At 48.7% G+C, this 24,073-nt stretch overlaps 1 protein-coding gene across 8 annotated transcripts in view; it reads left to right on the forward strand.

Annotated features, from left to right (window-relative positions):
• The first annotated feature begins 7,358 nt into the window (after nt 1–7,358).
• The window catches only part of TMCO4 (transmembrane and coiled-coil domains 4), a 95,518-nt gene continuing 78,803 nt past the window's right edge, over nt 7,359–24,073 (forward strand). For 6 of the 8 annotated variants that reach the window (XM_045548537.1, XM_045548541.1, XM_045548545.1 and 3 more), the window contains exons 1-2: nt 8,188–8,304; nt 21,213–21,381. In XM_045548537.1, coding sequence (XP_045404493.1) covers nt 21,221–21,381 — 161 coding nt within the window. In that variant the 5' untranslated portion in view covers nt 8,188–8,304; nt 21,213–21,220. Of the gene's footprint in view, nt 7,439–7,629; nt 7,650–8,187; nt 8,305–21,212; nt 21,382–24,073 lie in introns of those variants that run through there. The other 2 variants (XM_045548539.1, XM_045548540.1) reach the window with 2 other exon arrangements.

Here is a 24,073-nt window from a genome sequence, read left to right on the forward strand (position 1 = left end):
AGGGAGTGTTTTCTCTGCCAGAGTTGCTAAGCTGGTAGAATGTTCATCTAGACTTTCTGGTGAACATCTTGCCACCCCACGGGGAGGACTTTCCTATGGGTGAAGCCAACCCAGAGGAAAGCAGAGCCCAGTGAGGCAGACAGATTCCTAATCATATTATTTCAGCACCTAGATCCTGAAACTGGACTTTCCTCTGGACTTTTCAATAGTTATATGAACCAATAAACTCCCTTTCTTTGCTTAAACCATCACTTCACTCACAACCAAAGGAGCCCTGACTCACATGTGAGTGCCTGAGTTACAAGGTCATGTGGCGTGAACTCTGGGGTGGCCAATGAGGAGCCAGGTGCATGTCAGAGGTAGGAAGCTGGATGTGAGAGAAAGTGACTAATCAATGTGATCCAGAGAGGCAGCCATGAGGGAGGCCACGTGGCCTCTGAGAGGCAAAAAGAGAAGCCTCACGTCCTGCCTTTCAAAATTGCCAGTCGTAGTGAGATCAGGCTGTTTGCCATCCTGTCCTGCCTGTCTGTCCGTGAGGATGCCTGACACATCCTTCAATACCCTTCTCTTTAAGTGAGCTGGCTACCGCCCCATCCCTTCCCCAGCACAGGGCCGGGTGCACAGTAAGGCCTACAGGCCTCTATTAAATGTTCAATGGAAGAAGGCTTCAAGGCAAGACCTGGTGTGTGCAAAGACGTGAGAGAGGGGGTTCGAGTGGCCTGGGCAAACCTCAGGAAGGACGTGGGAACTGGCTGGGCCTTGAAGCCAGTTTGATTTGAATAGCCTGAAAGAATGGGGAGAATGAGGACACTAATCCAATAGCAAGAACAGTGAGAAAAGCACAGAGAAAGTAATAGCATATGTGGGGGAGAGAGTGGACCTGTCTGAGTAGGGGACTTGTCGGGGGGAGCAGAGGAAGCTGATTGGCCCTGACCACAAGGACCCCTGTGTGCCAGTCTGGGGACGTCCACTATGCCCCGGAGGGCTTGGCATGGGTGTGCTCAGAGTTCCCTGGCAGCGCGGAAAGTCAAAAACTGTAACGGCAGACCCTTGTCAGCAGACTCTGAGGGGGAAGTCTGTGGCTGTGTGCATGAAAAAGATGTGTTCACTGGAGGTGGGTGTGGCGGGGAGCGGGGTTCCAGGGGAGAAAGTGTTGAGAGTTCTGGGCTGTGGCTCTGCCACGGATGACAAACTAGTTTCCTTGGTGTTTACCTTCTAGACTCTGGTTTCCAACATCCCTGTGTGATGGGATGCAGGACAGTTTCAAATGATATTAATAGTGATATTCATTCATTCACTCATTCAATAAGTATTTATTGAGCACCTACCATATGCCAGGCATTTGGGTTGGGTCCTAGGGTCTCAGCCCCATTGAGCTTACACTGGGGCAGACACTAAGGGCTGCCTGCCGACAGCCATTCCACCTTCTACCTTAAGAGAAACCGGATTTCCTCTGTGCAGCAAGAGCAGTCTCTGCTCAGGGCCCATCCTTGAGAGGGCCCCACTCTGGCCCTTCTCTAGCCAGGCCCATCTCAACGGAGAGAAGAGTCTACAAGGCCAAGAGGATGTCCCACCTAAGCCCACACCTGGGACCGCCAAATTCTCTGTCCAAACAGCTTCAAGCCCACTTCCAGCCTGCAGGAGTGAGCCTTTTCTCCAACCCATTCTCCCAAGGGTATAGCTGGTATGCACACTCCTAGATTCAAGCAGTGGCCAGGAGGTAGCTGTTTGTGGGAGGGTAGACAGAGCCCAGATGGGTGGGCTGCAGCATCCACACTCCTGCGTGTGAGACCTCACGTAGCATGAGCTGAGCTGAGGATGGGAAGAGAAAGAAGACGGGCAGTGAGCCGGGAGCCACATCCTGGCATGGAGCTCTAAAGAGTTGAAGCATTCAAAATTCAAACCTAGTCTTCCAGGTGATTTTGAAGGTGTATCTGTCAGAGTGGAGGTTAGGACATGTTTTATTGATTATTTTGAACCCTTGCCCTGACTCTGCAATTGTAGGACTGGCCTGTTCCCGCCCACTGGGGTCTTAGCCAATCCCCTTCATCAGATCTTTGCTTTCCCAGACTCCCTTGCAGCCAGAAGTGGCCATGTGATCCCAGCAAGGGGGCTTCTGGGAAATATTTCTCCCTGACCATGGGAGAGAAGCCCATGAAGAAATAGGAGAACTCCCTTTCTCTCTTCTCTCCTGCTTCTGAACACCACTATTGAAGGATATGAGGCTTAGCGCAGAGGAAGACATCTTTGGACCACAGGATGACACACAAAGACAAGAGTCAACATGCTGAGGATAATGAAAGATGGAAAGCACTTACGTCCTGGCTGGCATCGTTGAGCTATTGAACCAGCCCTGGAACCACCCACCTCCGGATTTTATGTCTCGTAAATCATTGGTGTCATTATGATTTAGGTTTCTATGTTGGTCCACGTGTGACACTCACACGAGACAAGACATTCTGCCATAAACATACATTCTGATGACTAGTGGGAGAAACTACTGTGGCTGGGAAGACTGCCAGTGTGGCTGGTGACCTTCTTCTCACCTTATGGGAGGATTTTCTGATGAGTGAAGCCAACCCAGAGGGAATTGAGAATTTTTGCCATACCTGCATACCACTCTTACTATTATTGTTCTTTTTCAAATCCTCTCACTTTGCTCCATGTTTTAAAAGAACAAAAAACAAAAAACCATAAACAAAGAACCATAAACAAAAAACCAGGATCATATGCCATTATAGAAAGTACTAAAAATATATAAAATGAAATCAATACTGAAAATAAATTTTTAAAAAACCCTGAATGCAATGTGATGCCTTAGACTAGATTCTAGAACAGTAATAGGACATTAGTGGAAAAACTGGTAAATAAAGCTCATACTTTAGTTAACGGTAAGGTATCAATATTGGTTTTTCAGTCTGGACAAATGTGCGATAGTTACATAAGATGCTAACATTGGGGGAAACAGGGTGAAGGGTATATGGTTCTTAGACAAGAACTTTCTGTACTCTCTTCTGTCAATCTAAAATCCTTCCAAAGTAAAAAGTGTACTAAATAAATAAGTGACATAATGATTATATCGTAACTCAATATTTTCAATAGGCCCTACACTGAGGCTTGTTTTCCCTTCATTAAAAAGGAAGATTAGTAAATGTTGGAGTTTTAAAGATTTAATAGTCTCAAACTGTGCTCTCAACAGAATAAGGATTGAAGGGAATAACCTTCTCACTGTGTGATTCAGGATGATTTAACACAAGCTCATGGATGTACAAGCTAAAGGTATCTATGTACCTCTCACATATTGGAAAATATCAGAACAGGGGCAAGTGCAAAGCATTCTTAGATAAGAAGCAGATGGAAGACATGAGCCAACTCTCTGTGTAAGAAATAAGGCAGGAGACTATAACATTATTACCTGACACGTGATAACAATGGGGAAAAAATATTAACCCAAGTGGCTTAGACTCCAAATCCCTGCCACTTAGCTCTGCCAACTCCAGCTGATGGTCCAATTAACAAGAAGTTGTTCAGTGCTTTGGGTCAGAGATATCTTAGAAACACAAACAAGATATTGTTCAGTAATGTGACACCCATGGTAACCACACATGGTCTGCAGCACCCTCTGCCCTGGCCTTCCTCTGAGGAAATGTCCAGTCCCTCCCCATGGGAGCTGGGTTTATTTCTGAGTGTAGTTAGGAAAGAAGTAGTGGCCATAAATGGCCCCCTGCCTCATTCAGTCTCAAGTTCAGCACAAGAGCATCATAAAGATACTCTACAGGAAAGGACATGGGCGTGCCTTCAGTAATATCACTCTTACAATTCAGTTCGATTCAACAAACACCCAGGCCAGGTCAGGCCCCCACTTCAGTCCTAGGACAGACATAATGGGACATGGCAGAGGAAGCTTCTCCCACTGAGGAGCCGTTATCTGCAAATCACCGAAATATCCTTGAATTTGTGTTGACATTTTGGCCTAAGAGAAGGCAGATAGCAGAATCAGCCAGACCTGGGTTCAAATCCTAACTCTGCCATCTTGTAGCTCAGTGATCCTGGCCAAATCCTTTAGCCTCTGCACCTTAGTTCCTTCTTCTGAGAAGTGGTATATACTGCATAGGATTAAGCGATATAAAGGATGTATGTAAAGCACATAGAGCCAGTCACAAGGATAATGCACCCTAAACAATATTCATGGTTATCGCTATAAGTTCTGGGAAAATTAAATCCAACAATTTAGTTGTTTCAACCCAACTAATCATCAGAATCACTAAGGGAGCTTGTTAAATATATAAATTCCTAGGCTCCCATACCCCTGAGAAATTCTAAATTGGGTAGGTCTGGGGCAGGACCCAGTAACCTCTGCCTCCATTATACACTCTTATTGTGCCTAACCATAGTAGGTGCTCAACAAATACAGGCCCCTTCCCTGGACTATACTTCTTACTAACCAGCTGCCTCTGTCCGCTCTTGTTCCTCTCTCCTCCCCCACGACAGGATCCTTTTAAAAAGTGAGGTCATGTCAATTCACTCCCCAAAACCCCCTACAACTCTCCATCCATAGCCCTTACCGAGTAGACAAAGTCCTACATCAGTGGTTCCTGACTCCAGGCACACATTAGAAATACTTGGTGGGCTTGTGAACAATACCTATGCCTGGCCTGATCCCAAGCCAATGGAATTAGGATCTCTGGGGTGGGGACCTAGTAAGGTTACCAGATAAAATACAGGACATCCAGTTAAACTTGAATTTCAATGTATCCAGAATATTTGTACCCCCATAATATCCTGAATTTAAAAAATAAAATAAATAAATTTGAATTTCAGATACACAATGATTGTTTGGTTTAAGTATATCCTATGCAATATTGGGACATACACACTCTAAAAAATTATTCACTGTGTATCTGAATTCCAGTACAGCAGAGTGTACTGTAGTTTCATTTTCTAAATCGGGCAACCCTAGGCCTGAGCATCAGCACTTTTAAAAAATTCACAGTGGTATGTCCCCCACTACCTCTCTGATCTCATCTCATCTGCTTCTCTCCCCCAGCTCTCTCCACGCCAGTCTCCGGCCTTGTCTTTAAAAGTGCCAACCACGCTTCACCTTTCCTACCTGCGCTCCCACCTCAACACCTTTGCAGTTGCGGGGTCTGCCTCTGATGCTCTGCCCCATACCCAATGGCTTCCCTTCACCTCAAAGGTCACCAGCAGGCGTTCCCTGACCACTTCATATACCACAGCACACCCTCCCTGCTTTACTTTTTCTTTATAACACTTATCACTACCAGACACACTAAAATCTATTCGTTGGCTGGGTGCGGTGGCTCAAGTCCCAGCTGCTCAGGAGGTTGAGGCGGGAGGATTTCTTGAGGCCAGGTGTTTGAGGGTGTGGTGAGCTATGATCACACCACTGCACTCTAGCCAGGGCGACAGAGTGAAACACTGTCTCAAAAAACAAACAAACAAACAAACAAAAAAAAACTATTTTATTCCCCATCTCCCCTCTGCCCGTCCCCCACACCAGAATGTAACCTCCATGATTTTGCAGGAAACACTTTGATTCTTTCCTCTGCTGTATCTTCAATGCCTAGAATCCCACCAGCAACTCAATAATTCCTGGTTGAATTAGTCAATGGTTAATTATTAATAAAAGGCTTCCACTTCCAACACAACTCCCTAAACATTCCTTTGGGGAAGAGTTGACAGGAAGACTACTTGTCAGAAGTGTATTTTAGAAAGAATAACAGCAGCTGATTAGCTGATTTTTATTGTGTGTCCTGTGTGCCAGACACTGTTCAAAGCACTTTACCTGTATATACTCATTTAATCCTCGCGACAACTCTCGAAGGTTGTGGGGACCATAATCTTCCTGACTGTATAGATGAAGAAATTAAATTCTTCAGTGTTCAAACCTAAAATATCTCAAAGGCATACACTGAGAGGTGTAAACATATTAAATATTTTCTCCACCTTTCCTACCAACAGCCTTGATAATGGGATTAGGGCCTGCGTGCGGTGGGGGTGACTGGGACGGCAACAGCTGGAAGGTAACAGCTGAACTGGATGCAATGCCCGAAGGCAAGTGTGTTCAACACACAGCCTCTAACCAAATCAGAGACAGGGCAAAGCCCTTGTGTAGAGTGGTGCCTGGTCCCACAAAGCCAGTCTGGCTGGAAGGGGCTGCCAGACATTCTGTGAAGGAGGGCTAGCTGGAAGCCTTCCATCTTGACAAGGTCCACACACTCAGATATAACCTCTTATGCCCCTAAAGCTTGCACACTCTTGGCCCATTTGACCCTCACAATAACCCCATAGGTGAGCAGAGCTGCTCTTCTTGATCCTGATTGGCCAGTGGGGAGATGAGCAGATGGAGGCTAGAACATTGCACCAAGTGCATGAGTGACAGCCTCTGGACTGGAATGCTGGTCTCTCACTCTCTTCAGTACCTTTTCCACTCATAGTCCTAGACTTTCTCCACTGGGAGAAAGAGCAACAGTCTTTGAAGCCACAGCGATTCCTGTTCCTGCTCTGGTGCTCATTAGCTCTGCGGCTTCTGCACTCCCCTGACCTGAGCCTCAGTTTTCTCTGCTGTAGAATGGGTGTGATGAGAATTCACAGGGTTGCTAGGGGAATAAGATCCATGCATCCATTCATCAAGTGATTTAGAGCACATACAAAGTGCCAGGCACAGTCCCTGGGGCTGGGCACACAGCAGAGGGCAAGGTAGCCAACACCCCCACTCTCAGGGATTTTAAATTCTAGTTGCGGAGGCATACCATAAACTGGTAAACAGAAAAGCACACGAAATAATTTTGTATAATGATAAATGCTACAATTAAAGTAGAACAGGTTCTTCTGTCTTGGACTCGACCAGAAAAAATAAAAAAATAAAAAAAGAACAGGACTAGATGCTTGGTGTGTGGTTCCATAGCCCTTAGAACAGTACCTGGCACATAGTAGGTGCTCAGTAAATTTGTTCAACGACTGAACGTGCTGGTTGGTCAGAGAAGACTCACAGATGCCACGGCAAGTGGATACCAGAATGGGAAGCCAGAAACATTCTGGGGAAAAGGAAGGTCTGGGGCAGAGACCAGGCATGGCAGCCTCCCGTGCAAAGGCCCTGAGACTAGACCAAACTTGGCATTAGGAAGACTGGAAATCAGAACCAGGGAGACCCTGGATATCTCGATATTCTGTCAACTTCAAAGTGCTGCATACACTTGCAGCAAGCCTGTTTCTGTGGCGGGTTCTTTAATTTTACATCACATATTTTTGAAAATTTCCATGCCAGTCGCCGGGGCGCCACTTTCCCAACAGAGCCGTTTCCGCAAAGTTCAACCTTGACGGCCCTTTTCCCGCGCCCGCCCGTCTTGCCGCTTCCTGGAGGGCAACTGCACCCACAACCGGCCCGTCCCTTCCTGAGAGCGACACCCCTGTGACGGTGGGTGGCGGTGGCGGCAGAGGGGCGAGCGGGTTGGGACACTAAGTCCGCGAGCCCGAGCCCGAAAGGCCCCGCGCTCCGACGCACGGGCCGCGACCAGGCGCTGCGGCGGGCGGGGCGGGCGGCGGGACCGGCCCGGGCCGGCGCGGGGCGGGGCGGGCAGGAGGAGCCGGACCCGCCTTGGCCTTCGTCGCCGCCGCCGCCGCTCCAGGTAAGCGATCCCGGGAGCCGCCAGGCCGAGGTGGCGCTACCCCGCAGGGCCACTCCCCGCCGCCCGCGCCGCCGGCCCCACGCGGGGACTCCCGCAGCCCGGCCCGGCTCGGGGCCCTTTGCCCTCCGCCCCGCCCCGCCCCGCCGCTCGGGACGCCGGGCCCACCCGCGGTGGCCGCGCTGCCCCGGTGATTGGTTGGTTTTCAGAGCCGGAAGTGGTCTTAGAAATCACGTAGGATGGCAGATGGGGAAACTGAGGCCGGGCAGAACTTTCGGGTCTCCTGCTTCCCAGCTTGGGCCTCTGAGCCTTTGGAGGTCACCCAGCCACAACTTTGAAACGTGAGGAGGCTGGTCGGAGCCAGGGAGGGAGGGGTCTTGCCCAAGGTCACACAGGTTAATGGGGCTTCCCTTGTCGCACTAGTCCCCTTCACGCCCTGCTGAGGAAGCTTCCAGCACCCCTCAGCCCCTCTCTCCTTGCCCCTACAGCCCTGAGCGCTCCTGCAGACTCTCCAACTGCGAATTCCAGGGGGCTCGGGGAGCCCCTGGAGAAAAGCCCAGGCTCCTAATGTTGCGGGCGGGCCGTGTCTTCTCGCCCTGATACCTAAAGTCACAGGAGGGAAGAATTACTGCTGCTGATTTTTGAGTGGATCTTACAGGTAGGTAAACTGAGGCTCAGAGAGATGAAGGGATTTCCCCAAGAGCACACTGCCACAGAGGAGAAGAGGATAAGAATCTGGGCCACCTGACTGGAGAGCCTGACCCAGTGCCAGGCACAGAGTTGGCCTCCGCAGTGTCCCTGCCCTGCACGGGGAGTTAGGAGCAGGGCCCGGCTAGAAGCCAAGACTACTACCTAACGCAAAGTGGGAGTCAACACATTAGTTATTTTTTTCCTAAGTCTGTTTTTTCTTAAGTCTTTTTTCCTCAGTGTTTATTTCACTGCAGAAAATATGAAACCCCTTTTAAGCTTTGGGGACATCCATACATTCATTCACCAAATATTTATTGAGCACCTACTGTGTGTACTGTTTAGGCACTGAGGATACAGCAGTGAATGAGTCCTGCCCTCAGGGAGTACACTCCAGAGGGCGGAATAAAACACTGCCCTTCAGTCTGGGGAGGGAGGGCTGGACACAGAGGAGAGGCCATCGGGATCCCCCCCCCCCAACAGGGAAGTATGTGAAGAAGGCAGAGGGTGACTTCTCTAGTGACTCATTAGAGTGGCCTCAAGACCTCTGAGTTTTTGGTCCTCATGGGCCTTGTTTAAGATGCTTCTGCCAGCCTGAGCTTTCCCACTCCCCAAGGATTTTGGGGGCGAGAGTAGGTGGGTAAAGAGTGAGTCAAAGGAAGCCCTAAACTAACTGCAGAGCCTGGAGACCTGGGCTGTAAACCTAGTACTGCCACTGCCTTGCTGTGTGACTTTGGGTAGCTCACTCAACCTCTCTGGACCTCTGTTTCCTTATTATATAACGGGGATCATATCTCATAGGGTTGATGAGATTGTCAAAATCGTAAGGCACAGTCCAAAGTGTGGCCTGTATCAGAGACTCTGCCAAATCAGGTGTAAGCAAAGGTGTGTTTATTTAGAGCGTATTTATTTAGAGGCTCTAATGACTCTGTCGATAACCTGTTATTGTTTGCAGTAAAGAAGTGTAAGAGTCAGAGATGGGGGCGGCTGAGCTCCAGGCGAGGTGGCTGAGGCTCCCGGCCCCAGCTCCAGAAATGGGATGCTCATGTCAGCATCAGCATTTCGGTTTTACAACCGCTGCAGCCGCACATGCAGCATCAGACAAAGGTGGGCTCAGGGGCTAGCCTTGCAGCTTCATAACCACTCAGTCGGGCAAGTTATGTGACCTCTCTGTGCCTCCATTTCTTCATTTGTAATCTGTTGTCTCCAAGGGTGTCGTGAGAATTGGACAAGCTGAAGCCACCAAGGGCCCGGTGTGGTGTCTGACACTTTGGGAGACTTTTCACTTTTTAGGCTTAAGGTCCAAGGAGGGGTTGGATGGGCACAGTTGACTGATGAGGTTGTCACAGCTCAGCGTGTGGCTCCCGTGAAGGCTGGAGCCTGGAGGATTCCTCAAAAGGCTCAAACCATCCCTCCCTACACTGGTACCCACTGGGCTCCAACGCTGGACCAGCCACCTGGGCTGCCTAATGTGGGACCTGAGAAATGTCATTAGGTGGTTTCTCATCCTGTCCTCTTATGGCCTGTGTGTTTTGTAAACGCTGCTCTGTGCACCACAAACTGGAGCTGCCGGTGAGGAGCGGAGACCTGCCTTCCTTGGGTGTGTGACAGTGGACAGGAGTGGGCGGGAAGGGAAAGCCAATCTACTTTCCGCTTAGCCTTCCTCCACTTGGCAGCCAGCCTGATCCAATTGCACCCTCTGCTTAAAACCCTGCTGTGGCTTTCATTTTCTTACGGAAAAGAACAAAAACCTTTAACATGGGCCAGAAAGCCCTGCTCCCCTGCCTGGCTGCCACCTCCACTCGCACCTCGGAGCACTTAGCAACAGCCCTCCGTGCCCAGCACCCCTCCCTCCTTAGGGCCCTGGCACCTGCCCTTGCTGGCCATTGCTCCTCCCGGCCTCCCATTTCCCAGGCAAATACCTTCTCAGTCTTCAAATTTGAGCCCTCCCCAGACTTGTATTCCGAACACCCCAGGTCACAAGACATCCACCAGTGTGTTGGAGGTTAAGCTCAGGGTGGAATTACACACTCACTGCTGGGATTAGTTTCTGCCTGTACCCTGCACACCACCCTGACATTCGGGGTTGGGGCCGAGTTTGCTCATAGGTGCCCAGTAATGAAATCTGCCTGTAGGGAGGACCTGTTGAGCAAACTGGGGGCCTTGCTTTATATAAAACTGTGTCGTCCTTCAAAAAAATATGCTGAAGTCATTTCTCATTGTGGGGGTAGGTGTTCATTCATTCATTCCTTCAGCCACAGAGATTGGGCACCTGCTCTGCCAGGTACTATTCTAGGATACATTTGGGAATACAATACAAAAGCCACTGCCCTCATGGAGCTTTCTCTAGTGAGGGGGACAGATGATAAACAAATAAACCTGTGATGTATTGTCAGGTAGTGATCAATGCAGGGTCTGATGGGAGGCAGGGAGTGGTGAGGCCAGTTTAGACCTGAATGAATAACCAAACCATTAATGGCGAAGCACTGGTCCCCTGGGCTTCATCCACTGTCACCCTGACCCTTCTACACATAGACAACTGGCCAGTGTACCAGAGAGGAAATGGGATGGCCCAAACCAAGCCCACAGGGCTCCAGAGGCAGCATGCCCCACATTAGCTGGACAAATCCAGGATGGCACATGGAAGCCCCTGAGCCCCCTTAGTAAAGTGGACAAGAACTTGGAGTTTGAAAGTCACACAAGCCTTGGAGGAGGATCCTAGAACTACCACTTGCTGGTTGTGTGACCTCCACTTCTGTGAACCTCAGTTTTCTCGTCTGTAAAATGAGGACAGTCATTGTCTCTTCTTCATAAGGTTATTGTGAAGCTGAAATGGGATCACAAGCATAGTAGGTTCCCAGGAAATCTTAGCCGGTTTTATTGTTAAACTGTGCTTTGGAAAAAGGACATGGGGCCCCAGACCAAGAGCGCAGCATGAGCTGAGGCTAGAGGTGGGATCCCAGCGTGGGCTGGAAACCATGGGGAGGACCGGCCGGAAGAGGGGAGTGCAGGAAAATAAATCGGGAAGGGTAGGTTGGGCCCATCCAGAGGTGCATGGGGCTCCTAGAAGTGGGGTGTCAGCCTGTGGGGAGGTGGGAAGTAGTGAGAGTCATCAAATTTGGTGGTTTTCAAATTGTGTTTGAAACCATTTTGATCACCTCAGGGTGTAAACTAGACCAAAGAGAAGCAGAGTAGCATCATAGTTAAGGTGGCTGCCTTCGGTCTCAGACCTAGGTACAAATTTAAATACCACACTATTCCTCTGGGACCCTGACTTTAATTTTTCCAGGCCTCTCTGTCCCCATCTGTAAAATGGAAATAATAGCACACACCTTGTAGGATTGCTGGGAGGAAATGAGAAAATGCATGGAAATGGTTGGGGGTGAGGTAGATAACATTTACCAAGCATTTACTGTTATAATTTAAAATTTTTTAAAATTATAATACACATACCATAAAATTTACCATCTTAATTTTAAGTGTACAGTTTAATAATGTTAAGTATATTCATGTTGTTATGCAGCAAATCTCCAAAACTTTTAAACTTGCAGATCTGAAGCACTATAAACATTAAACAATAGCTGAAGCTCATTAAACAACAGCTCCGCAGCCCCTCCCTGCTCCCCCCAGCCCCCCGCAATCACCACTCTATTTTCTGCCTCTATGAATTTGGCTACACCTGACTCCTCATGTAAGTGGAAGCATATACTGTTTATCTTTTTGCTACCTGGGTTATTTCTTAATGTCTTCAAGGTTCACTTGTGTTGTAACATGTACCAGAATTTCCTTCCTTTTTTAAAGTTCAATAACATTCCATTGTGTGTATACAGCACATTTTGTTTATCTATTCATCTGTCAATGGGCATTTGGGTTGCTTCCAGCACTTAGCTGTTGAGAATAATTCTATGAACAGGAATTCTATGAATATACAAATTTTTTTGAGACCCTGCTTTCAGTTCTTTTGGATATAATCTCAGAAGTGGGATTGCTGGATTATTTATTGCTATAATTTGAAAATGAGGTGCCAGGGCTCAAACAGTGGGTCAAATGAACCATTGCAAACTTTGCCATTTCCCCCCCTTCCTTCCCGGGTAACTTTGCCTCTCAAATTATTTTTTAATCATCCCAAGTGGAAACCACCATTCATTCAGCAAATGCTTCTGAGTGCCTACTATGCTTACACGAGGCAGAGGGAGGTAGGCAATAAACAAATTAAACAAGTAGCTGATGCGGTATGTCACAGTGGCATGTGTGGAAAAGCAGAGGAGTAGGGTAGAGGGTGCTGGGTGAGAGATGGGGATCAGAGTGGCTGCCCCGAGGGTGAGATTTGAGCACAGATGGGAAGGAGGTGCGGGAGTTGGCCATGTGATTATCTGGGGGAAAAGCATTCCCAGCAGAGGGAACAGCCAGTGCAATGGCCGTGAGGTGTGGCTGGTGGACCTAGGAGCAGCAAGGAGGGTGGCATGGCTGCAACAGCATGAGTGAGGGGGCTGAGGGGAGGAGGAGGGCAGAGAGGCCACTAGGCCAGATGGCATAGGCCCTGTCACCATTGTAAGAGTTAGTGACTGTGGGAGGGAAAGGAGTTGTTGGAGGGTTTGGAGCGGAGAAGGAGCGTGATGTGACTCCATCTGAGATGGACCTCTCTGGATGCCATGTGTGAAACAGCATGGGTGAGGAGGTGCCTCTCATGAGCCATGTGAGAGGTGACGGTGGCTCCTGCCAGGGCATGGCAGGGGAGGAAGGGAGCAGCGGTAAATGTGGGCACACATCACAGGGCTGGGTATCCATCCCAGCAGCACTGTCGCCCTGCCCCACCAGTCCCCCTGCCCCTCCTCCAGGCTGCTGAAGTGAGGGTGGGAGGGAGCTTTCCTTCCAGGCCAGCATCTCTGTTTTCTTCTGATCTTTAATGTGATTGTCTAAAACCCTTCGGGTTCTTCTAAGTTGGAACTGTTGCCATGGAGACCTCCCAAGATGCCTCATTTACCTCTAGCTTCCAATTTGACTTCCAGATAGAGGTGTAAAATGAATGAGTTTCTCTCCTAAAATGCTGCGGGGGTGGGTGCTAAAACTGGGCCTGCCTAGAATCCTCCATTCTAGGGGCATCTCAAGATTGTCTTATTTTGGGTGTGGGAGTGTGTGTGTATGTTAACCTTCAACTGCGATCTTTAGAGTTTCTGGCCTAAGGACGGTGCTATAGCTCTATGTTTTGTAAAGGATTTTTTTCAGCCTAGTGCTTTGATTTCTCCTTGGCATCGGAATAATTAGTCTTCAGCCTTCTGTGACATTGCAGCCATCTCTCTATTAATGCTTATTTTGTTGCACTGCGGAATCATTTAAAAATCCAACTGTGACCAGAAAGAGAAAGAGACTCCACCCTCTGCCCCCCGACACCCCCCACAGCACACACACTAACACATTCATGGCAAATTTGACCTTGACCTTCACTGACTGCTCCAAGGGGGAAAAGGACATAGCTGGCTGGCGTGGAATGACAGACAAAAGTTCATTCTTGCATGTGATCTTCTAAAGGCCGAGATCATAGAGCTTTAAGGATGATTGAAAGGATTTTCAAGGATGATATTGACCATATTTAATTTTCTTCTTGGTGCTGACTTTAGAATTTTTCATCTCCCCGAGGAAAAATCCCACTGTATTGTTTATGGCCCTAGTCAACAAGTATTCATTGAGCACCCACTGTGGGTGCTTGCGGAGCTGAGGACAGATATTTGTGGAATGGCTGTCCACCCCCGCTGCTGACAAAAATGACTCAGTTAGCATTTTCTTTAGTGATGGATATTGTGACTGGCTAGACAAAAGTCATAATCATGAAGCATCAAAACAAGGTCCCATTCTAGAATCATCCCTGTCCATCCTGGGTCTGGGCTGTGCAATCAAGCTATAGGCCTGGGTTTGCTCTGGTGGTTCTCACTCTGGATATGCTGTTTCCCTGAGAGTTGGGGCTCTTCTAGGTCAAGTGCAGGCCTTTCTTGGGATTTCTTGGTGTCTCCACAGTGCCTGGGCAAGGACAAGAGCCCCCCAAGACAAGCTACTTCCTCTGTCAGTGACCCCTGATTCCCGGGGGTGCTGCTGGGGCAGCCCGGGCACAATGGGTGACCCCAGGGCACAGAGGTACTGCAGGTCCTGACCAGCAGGCTCTGTTTCTCGCTGCAGGAACCCGGTACTCTCTTGGAATCAATGTAGCTTCTCAGACACTTGAAAAATCCCAGTTTAACTCTGGACTGGATCCTGATCCCAAATCAGATCAAGGGGTGGAGGCCACCGAGAACCCGTATACACAGCAGGTGGCACCTCTCCCACCCCGTGGGTGCTGCCGTGCTCACCCAGCTGGAACAGTTTGGGGGGCCAGCCCGTCCATCTGAGTTGGAACCACGAGCTCCTCCATCCCAGCACTGCAAAGAGCTGAGAATTGCCTCTGTCGTCACGCCAACCCTTGTCTGTTTCATGACTAATAAGACCTGTTGGTCAAATGAGTGGGACTTAACTGTGACCTCAGTCCCACATGGGGTCAGGGCTTTCTGAGCTAAAAACACTCGCCTTCTAGGGATCAAGGGGCAGAATTGTTTTTAATTAGTGTTATTTTACATTATTAAAGCACCAATAAGCTCATGACAGAAAATGCTAAAATTACAGAAAAGTAGAAAGAACAAATACCCATCACCTGTAGTCCCTGAGCCCCACCAGCCAAGAGACAATGACCCTGAACGTTTCCATGTATTTCTTTCTGACCTTTTTGCGCTGTGAAACATTTTTTTAAAGCATAAGTAGAATTATATTGTATATCCAGTGATATGCTGGTAACCACCTGTCTAGGAAAAAAAAATCCCTGATTTGTAGCATTTGCTAATGTCTGTGGTGTAAATATTCCCACTATGCTGATTTCAGGGCGTAGAGTTGGGAGGAGATGCACAGAGTTGATTCTCAACAGCTGGTATGCGTCAGCTCCAGCACACCATGTTGTAATTTAAAATTGTATCTATTTTTTTCTGATCTTAAAATCAATACTCTTTACTGAGAATTCACAAAACACAAACTTATAAAGAAAAAATTAAAATTATCAGAATCCAACCGCCCCCTCCCACCTTAGTCAGCCACGGTCAGCGTCCCAATGCATGTCCTAACAGTCTACAGGTAGGGACATGTATGAAATAACTTCTAGAGAGTTCAAACGCAATATGTATATATGACAGAAAAGTTGGGGATACAAAAATGTCTCTGCTACCTCACCTTTCAGAGATAATTTTGGAGGATGTTATTCCAGTCATATTTCTTCTCTGCTTCTTTTTTAAATGATTGGACTCATAGTTTGAGTATCCTAATTTTTAGGCACGGTATAGGTATGCTCTCATGCCCCGGAGGAGGGTGACATCCAGAGGAAAGGCATTACTAAAAACCCTCCTGAGGCTTAGAGAGGTGGAAAATAATATTCCTTTTCCCCAGCATTGACAATGACTGTAAGGATGAAGTTCAAATTATTTGAAGTTTGGGGAACCCTGGTTTTGGGTCCAGGGACATCCTTAGGTAATTCCGTCTCTCTTTACCAGGAGCATGAGAACAGGAGTGCCTTTAGGGACAGAAACAGGAAAATCTAGCTCTTGCTTAGGCCTAAAAACTAGTTCATTCATTCTTTCATGTAACTGACACCCGCTTCTTTCTGAGCACCTGCTCTGTGGCAGGTACCTGGTCGGGCAGCAGGATACAGATGTGGAGGAGAGACAGTGCCTACCGAGGGGCCGGGTGCAGTAACCGGAGCTCAGGGTACAAAGAGTTAGGATAAGGTCATTAAATGAGCTGATCCATGTGAATTGCCAGGGCTCAGCACTCACAGCCACCTGCTGAGATAGGCACCCCAAGGAGAGGAACCTGCAGGGGCAAAGGCCCAGAGGAAAAGAGTGCCCTGCAAGGCTCCCCCAGCCTGGGCCGACCAGCTGCCTCTCCTATAGCTCCAGATCCCACACCCTGGGGACCCACAGGCTGGTTTTTCTGGTTCGCTCCCCCAGGGCGATTTGCATATTTCCCTGAAGAATGCTATAAAACCTGAACAGCCTGTCTGCAGACTTAGAGAGAGGGGAGGCCCACAGTTGTTTCTCAAAATCTGGGTATTATTTAAGGTTTCGTTTTCTTTAGATCCCCTTACCATTATTTAAAATAATCTTACTTCTGAGTTTACATATTTATTGTCCATGTCCCTTGCTAGAATATAACCTCCCTGACAGGGGTCTTTGTATGTCTGTCTTAGTCACCACTGGAGTAGGTGCTGATACATGTTGATTAGATTAACTGGTTAAAAGGGAAATATTTATTTACAGCTTACTTAAGCCTTAAGAAAAGTTCTTTAAAATTCTACAGAAATGCAGAATTATAGTGTTTTTTTTTTACTTTCTACCTTAAAATAATTATAGATTCACAGGGAGTTGCAAATATAGTACCGTGAGGTCCCTTATACCTCACTCAGCTTCCTACATGGCCATCGCCTTTACAGTGAAGTCTAAACTCCTTAGCTGGATGAACTTGGCTTTGCATGGTGTATCCCTGGCAGCTTCCACTGCAACCTCATTTCTTCCCTCCCACCCCTGGCGCTCCCATCGTTCAAGGCCTGGCTACACCAAACGTCTTCTTTGTTCTTCAAAGATGTTGTCTCTCTTCCACCTCTGGGTCTTGACACGTGCTGTCCCCTCTGCCCAGGACATGCCCTTCCTACCCACCCCCACCCCTGTCTGATTCACTCCTGTTTGTTCTTCAGGGCTCAGCTTAACTGTCACCTTCTCCAGCGCTGGGTTCCCTCTTGGTGTCCCTCTGTCTCCTGTGTTTCCCCGTCACAGCGTTTATGCTGCAGGTTTGTCATCTGTCTGCTTGTCTGTCTCTACCACCTCCTGTTTCCTCTGCTGGGACGCCCTCCCCTACCCATTCTGTGACTCCCTGCAGGCCTCCGCTGGAATGACACCTTTCACCCACATAGTAGCCAGCCCTCCTCCTCCGTCACTTCATGTCCCCCTCACCCTGCCTAATTGCCCTTGCCCTTGTCCATTGCTTATTTATTCAGTGGGCTGCTAAGGGCGTGGACGCTGCAGCCAGACCTTCTGAGTGTGACTCTTGGTTCCACCACTGCTTAGCTCTGCAACCTTGACCCACGGACCCAAATCATTTTATCATTATGTTTCGGTGTATTGTTGCCTGTCTCCCAGCAGAATGTGTGCCCCTTGAGAGCAGGGCATTTGTCAGTTTTGTCCCCTGACCTGCCCCAAGGTCCAGAACAGAGCATCCCACGTCATACACCCCTCTTCCTTCATCCAGCGAGCGTTGGTTGATGTCTACGCTACTCCCGGGCCTGCGCTCACAGCTGGGTGCAGCAGTGAAATACAAGCCGGGGCCGACCAGGAAGCTTACATCCTATCTGTACATGCAGGTGAAAAAATAAGTTAAAAAACCCCATCATTTTAGATAGGGATAAGTATTATAGAACAGAGTGCTGAGATAGAGGAGCAGAGGTACTTTAGCCTGGGTGGTCCAGGAAGGTCTGTCAGAGGAGGTGCTACCCAGACCAAGGCCAGCATGAAGTGAGGGTCTGGGAAGAGTGTTCCAGGCAGGGGGAATGGCAGGTGCGGAGGCCTGGAGGCGGGAGCAGGAAGACAGCCGGTGCGTAGTGAGCAAATGGCGTGGGCGTGGGTGTGAGGTCAGCAGCAGGCTGGGCCACGCAGGACTTTGTCGGCCATCACATGGGGATTGGGATTTTTTCCTGGCGCAGTGGGAAGCCTTTGGAGGCTTTTATGTAGGTGAGTGGCATGATCAGCATAGGTGACAAAAATGCCACTAGGGTCACTATATAGGGAATGCATTGTAGGGAATCAAGAGTGTATGTGTTGAACGAATGAATGAATTTGATCCAAGCTGAGCTTTTTGTACACTAAGCACCTCCCCCTCTCCCTTGTGGTTAGAGACAGGCCAGCTCACGTTTCTCTGTTTATTCTTGAGCTAAGAACTGACGTGGGCTCCCCAGATACCAGCCCAATAAAATACCACCTTGGGCTCCTCTGGGTAATAGATGCGATTACCGCGGCCTCCATATGGCACATGGAATCGGTTAAATGCAGTGGAAATTGCTGAGCCCGCTGACATCGTGGCTGGCACTGCCCTCAGTTTGTGGTTTGTGCCGTGCGCGTCTCTCCACCCCCGTGGTCTGGGCTGACCCTCTGAGCCAGGGAAGTCTGCCGTGAATCTCAAACTTGGGTTCCTGGAGCAACCATTGAGCCTAGTCTTGCTGGGTGACTTTGGACAAGGTCTTCACCTCTCTGGCCCTCAGTTTCTCCATCTGAAACAAGGGGAAAAAGATCTCTGTGCCGATGTAGAGGAAGGAGTTCAAGGTTTGGGGTCAAAAGGTGTCTTGGATCTTGTCACTTACTGTGTGACTTTGTGAAAAATCACTTTGCCTCTCTGGGCCTGTTCCTCAGTTATAAGAGGGAATCATAATGGTTCGTGCACTACTTAACCTTCATGGTAGTTGTGAGAATTAAATGGATTGGAAAGAGCTTCGCAAACTGTTACATGCTGTAAAAGTATTGATTTGTTGCTTTTAACTACTTAGGGTTTTTTTTTTTCTTTTTGAGACAGAGTCTCACTCTGCCACGTGGGCTAAAGTGCAGTGGTGTCATCATAGCTCACTGCAACCTCAAACTCCTGGGCTCAAGCAATCCTCCTGCCTCAACCTCCCAAATAGCTAGGACTATAGGTGTGCACTACCACGCCCAGCTAATTTTTCTATTTTTGGTGGGGGGTGGTTAGGGATGGGGTCTCACTCTTGTTCAGGCTGGTCTTGAACTCCTGGCCTCCCAGACTGCTGGGATTACAGGCGTGAGCCACCACACCCAGCCTTCAGGGTTGTTTTGAACCCTGGGTTCAAAACTCAGGGTTGTTTTGAATAATGAATTATTATTGTGGACAGACTTTTAAGTAAAACTCCTATATAGAAGTAATATATCGAGAACAAAAGTTTTTGTTGCTCAGCTAGTTGGGAACAAACTTAGGGATCAAGAGCAGCGTGGAGTATGGTTATTAGACTAGAAAACTCTTGGCAGTATGGCCAGTATTTAAAACAGAGGTGGTGGCCAAGAGCTCTGTCTTTGGGCTCGGTCAGTCTGCCATTTACTGGCCCTGTGACTGGGCACAGTTACTTCTCTGAGCCTGTTTCCTAATTTGCAGACTGGCCATTATGGTCCTACCTGCCTCATTGAGTTGGCTGAGATGACACATGTTAAAATTACAGCCCTAGTGCCCGGCATTCGGTAGTAACTCAGTAGTAATGTTAGGCCTTGTGGTCATTTATTACATCTTTGCTGGTGCCGGGCACCATGCGAAGCATCTTACTTATTTTCCTGTGGGTTATTTATGCACTTATTTCTTTAACAAACATTCATATGGCAGAAGCCTCGTGGGCTCCGTTCTAGGTTTGCAAATGCTAACCCACGTGGGCTGTGTTGTTTACAGCTTACACAGCTCTTCCAGGTAGGTGCCATGGGGTCCCAATTGCAGGGGAAGAAATCTAAGCGTGGAAAAGTGAAGTTGCCCAGGGTCCCATTTCTACTAGGCGGCAGTGCTTGTTTTCAAGCCCAGGTCTTTGTGGTTCTGAGCCTGTGTTCATATCCCTGGTGCCCTGCAGTCGAGGCTGGCATCCTTCCCTGTACCCCTCGTGGCCACTCCCAGGGCCATTCCTGTCCCCCGATGCCTAGCTTGGCCTGTCCTCTCTCTCCTCTCCTCCCCGCCTCTCCTCACCTCCCTCTTCTGCTCCCTCCCAAGGAAGGAAAGAATGGAGGGAAGGAGGAGAGAGAGAGAGAGAGGGAAGACAAGGAGGAGACCTCCCTCCCTCCCCTCCTCCTTCCTTCCTTCCTTCCATTGAGTATACCACACACAAAGTGCACAGTGGATTTTTAAATATGTTACACTTGTGTAACCACCACCCGGGTCAATGTTGGTGTCCCTTTGAATCCAATACTCCCTCCCACAGGTAACCTCTCTTCTGACTTCTGTCACCAGCCATGGGGTTACTTGCTCTTCCATCCCATATAAAGGGAATCCCGCAGTCTGTACTCTTTTGCGAATGGCTTCCTGCGTGTCATTCTGTCTGTGAGACTTGTTCATGTTGTTGTGATAAGCGTAGCTCGTTGTTTCTTCGTTGCTGTGTGATGTTTCGTGGTGTGAATAGGATGCAGTTTATCCAGTCTACTGTGATGGGCGTGTGGGTTGTTTCCAGTTTGGGACTATTGTGAATGCGCTTCCACGAGCATTCATGGGTGTGTCTTTGCATACACGGCCCTCATGGCTCAGGAGTGGGATTGCTGGGGCCCAGGGAAGACGTGGTCAGCTTTTGTCAAACTGCTTTCCAAATGGTTGTACCGATATATGCTCCCACCAGCAGCGTGCGAAAGTTCTGCTTGCTCCTTACCCCCGCCAGCACTTGGTACTGTCAATCTTCTTGGTGTTACCCATTCTGGTAGGCAAGTGGTAGCATCTCATCCGGGTTTAAATTTCAATGATGTTGAACACCTTTTCAGATACTCGTCGGCCATTGGGATATATTTTATGAAGAATCTATTCAAGTCTTTTGCCCATTGTAACATTTGCTTCATTTCTTTTTCTTACTGATTTGTAAGACTTGTTTGCACCCCGTGGGTGCAGGTCCTTTGTGGATACACGTTTTGAAAACCTCCCCCGCACCCCAGTCTGTGTTTTCACTCTCTTAAAAGTGATGAGTAGAAGTTCTTCATTTCAGTGAAGCCTGATTCATCTTTTATAGTTTATCATTTTGTGTCCCATTTAAGTAACCTTTGCCTACCCCCGGAGCATTTCTCACTGGGATTTTTCCCGCAGGGCTGAGAATGGCCACATGGCAGGCTCAGCGGCCTCAGGTGGCCAAGCCAGCTTCGGAGGAGGAGCCACACCCGCCCACGGGCCAGGAGCTGACTGAGGCCAACTGCTTCGCCTATGCCGCCCTCTGTGGCATCTCCCTGTCCCAGCTATTTCCAGAACCTGAGCACAGGTGAGTTCTTCTGTCTCGCGGAGGGAAGGTCATGCTTCTTCCGGGAGACGATTACGGACAGCCAAGCAGCCTGCCAGGGACTGTGGCACAGTACAAAGAGGAGCGAGTCACTGTCCTTGCCTTTGAGGAACTCTGAATCTGGTAGGGGCATAAGACGTCCCCTCATTCAGTTACTCATTCATTTCTGCCTTCATCAAGCATATTTTGAGCACCTACTGTGTGTGAGGAACAATCTGAAATACATGGAGGGTGAATGGGAATGAGACAGACACCATCCCTCCCCTGAAGTAGGACGCAGTCTAGGAGGGAGATAAGGGATTTATTCATTCATGCAACATGGATTTGTTGAGTACCTACTATGTGCTGGGTGTAGTAGCCCTGTGGAAGAAAGAGCAAGGCTTGGCTCCTGCCTTCAAGATGCTTATGTGTAGGTGTGGACACCCAGGTGGCTGAGTGTAGCAGTGGACAGGTACAGGGGAGTGAGTGCCATGACAGGATTAAACAGGGTATAGTGGGAACAACGAATGTGACAGGTTTAATAACAGTGTTATACCTAATGCCTGTCATTGCCGATATCTACTGTGTGTTTTTTAAAATTACATATTTGGAATCAGAATAGCAGAATTGTTAACACTATGGGCTTTGGCCTTCAAGGATTCTAATGGAAGAGAGAGCTTGGAGGCAGGAGGAGGCCAGTTAGGAGGCTGGTGGGGTTGACCAGGGGAACCAGGACAGTGACCGAGGGCTGGAGGGAGGGCGCACCTGGAGCAGACTCTGGTCAGGGAGAATGGAGTTGACTTGGGAACAGGTTGAATGTTGGAGGTGAGGCAGAGGCAGGAGCTGACGGTGGCTCCAAAGGTTCAGGTGGAGAGAAGAGCACGGGACAGAGATATCCGTACTAGCACAGGGAACACAGGTTGGGGGGCAGGAGATGATGAGAAGTTCTTACATCTCAGTGTTTTTAAGACACTTCCCTCATGCCTTGGGTCTTAGCTATCTGGGGTTTTTAGTTTTGGTTTTGGTTTGGTTTGGTTTGGTTTTCTGATACAAAGTCTCACTCTGTCACCGGAGTTAGAGTGCAGTGGAGTCATCATAGCTCACAGCAACCTCAAACTCCTGGGCTCAAGCAATCCTCCTCAGCCTCCGGAGTAGCTGGGACTACAGGCGCACAACACCATGCCCAGCTAATTTTTTTATTTTTTGTAGAGACAGGGTCTTGCTTTTGCTCAGGCTGGTCTTGAACTCCTGCCCTCAAACAATCCCCCTGACTCAGCCTCCCAGAAGTGCTAGGATTATAGGCATGAGCCACTGCGCCCAGCCTCGTTTTTGTTTTTTCTTTATCAATCCACTCGACTGAACACTTGAGCATTTTCAACTCCATGGGGGTCACCTCCAGGAAGCCTCCCCTAGCCTGTTCCGCAGACCAGGGTGTCACTCCACCTGTATGCTCAGTGACCCATCACTGCACCCACCATGCTGCACTGGAAAACTTCCATTCCCATCACTCCTCCAGTTTGAGCTCCTCAGGGCAGAGGCCGCCTTGTTGACTTCTGAGTCCCCAGTGCCTCGTGCGCAGCTCAGTGCAGCAAAGACACTTGGTAAAGATTCAGGAAAAGAAGAGGTGGATAAATGCTGGCTTTGTTAACAAGGAGACATTCCACAGGCTTTGGCCTCAGATCTGGGTTCAGATCCTACCTCTGCCACCTTCCAGTTGCATGTGCCCTTGGGCAGGCTGTTTAACTCCCCTCACTAAGCATCAGTCTCTTCCTCTGTAGCGTGGGGCTAATGATACCCACCTGCAGGGTGATTGCAAGAATCAGGTGATATAGGTAAAGCACATAGTAGGCTCTTAAAAAATGGTAGTAGTTGCTTGCTTAACTCTGTGACTTACTTTCTTTGCCCAGTTTCCTCCTCTGGAAAATGAGGATAATATTGACCTTACTCCTACTAGTCAGGGTGTTTGGGGCTGCAAGTAATAGAACATGATACTAAAAGAGATTTAGACAACAGGAGATTTATTTTTTTTACTTAACAAGAGATCCAAAGGTAGGTAGTTCCAGGGTTGATTCAGTGCCTCAAAAGGCCTTTGGATTGGCTTCCCAACAGTTCTATTGGCCTGCCCCCTCCTGATCACAAAATAGCTGCTGCAGCTCCATCTCAGGACAAGGCCCAAGTCAGGAAGGAGGGGAGCAGTAATTCTCAGGTCTCTCATCAGGGGAGAGAGCTTTCTGAGAATAGCCCCAGAAGCCTTCCTTTTGTGTCATTGGCTAGATCCTGTCACATGCCTGATATCGAATAAAGGCACTTGCCATCTTCAGTCTCCATTGTGGGAGTGGGTTCCGCCGGGGAATTATGGCTTCAGAGAAACAGCCAACATTGTTGGCAGCACCATCAGAGAGGGTGGCTGTAAGGAGGGCACGTATTGATGGCCCCTGCAGAGGCTGGCACAGAGCTACTGCCAAACAAGCATTGGCTGCCATTAACTATTAATAATGGAACCCCCACCTGATAAACCAGCACATAGCCAAGGAAGAGCTTCGTGTACTTTGTTTCCATAAACGAGTATTTATGAACCTGTACTGTGTTCCAGGCCTGTACTAGGCACCACCTAGGAGGGCACACAGGGCAGCGAGTTCTTGTCCTGTGTCCCCACAGCCCCATGACATCCAAGTGTTGTTCCAAACACAGACAG

The sequence above is a fragment of the Lemur catta genome, chromosome 3, assembly GCF_020740605.2.
Source record: "Lemur catta isolate mLemCat1 chromosome 3, mLemCat1.pri, whole genome shotgun sequence".
Lineage (NCBI taxonomy): Eukaryota > Metazoa > Chordata > Mammalia > Primates > Lemuridae > Lemur > Lemur catta.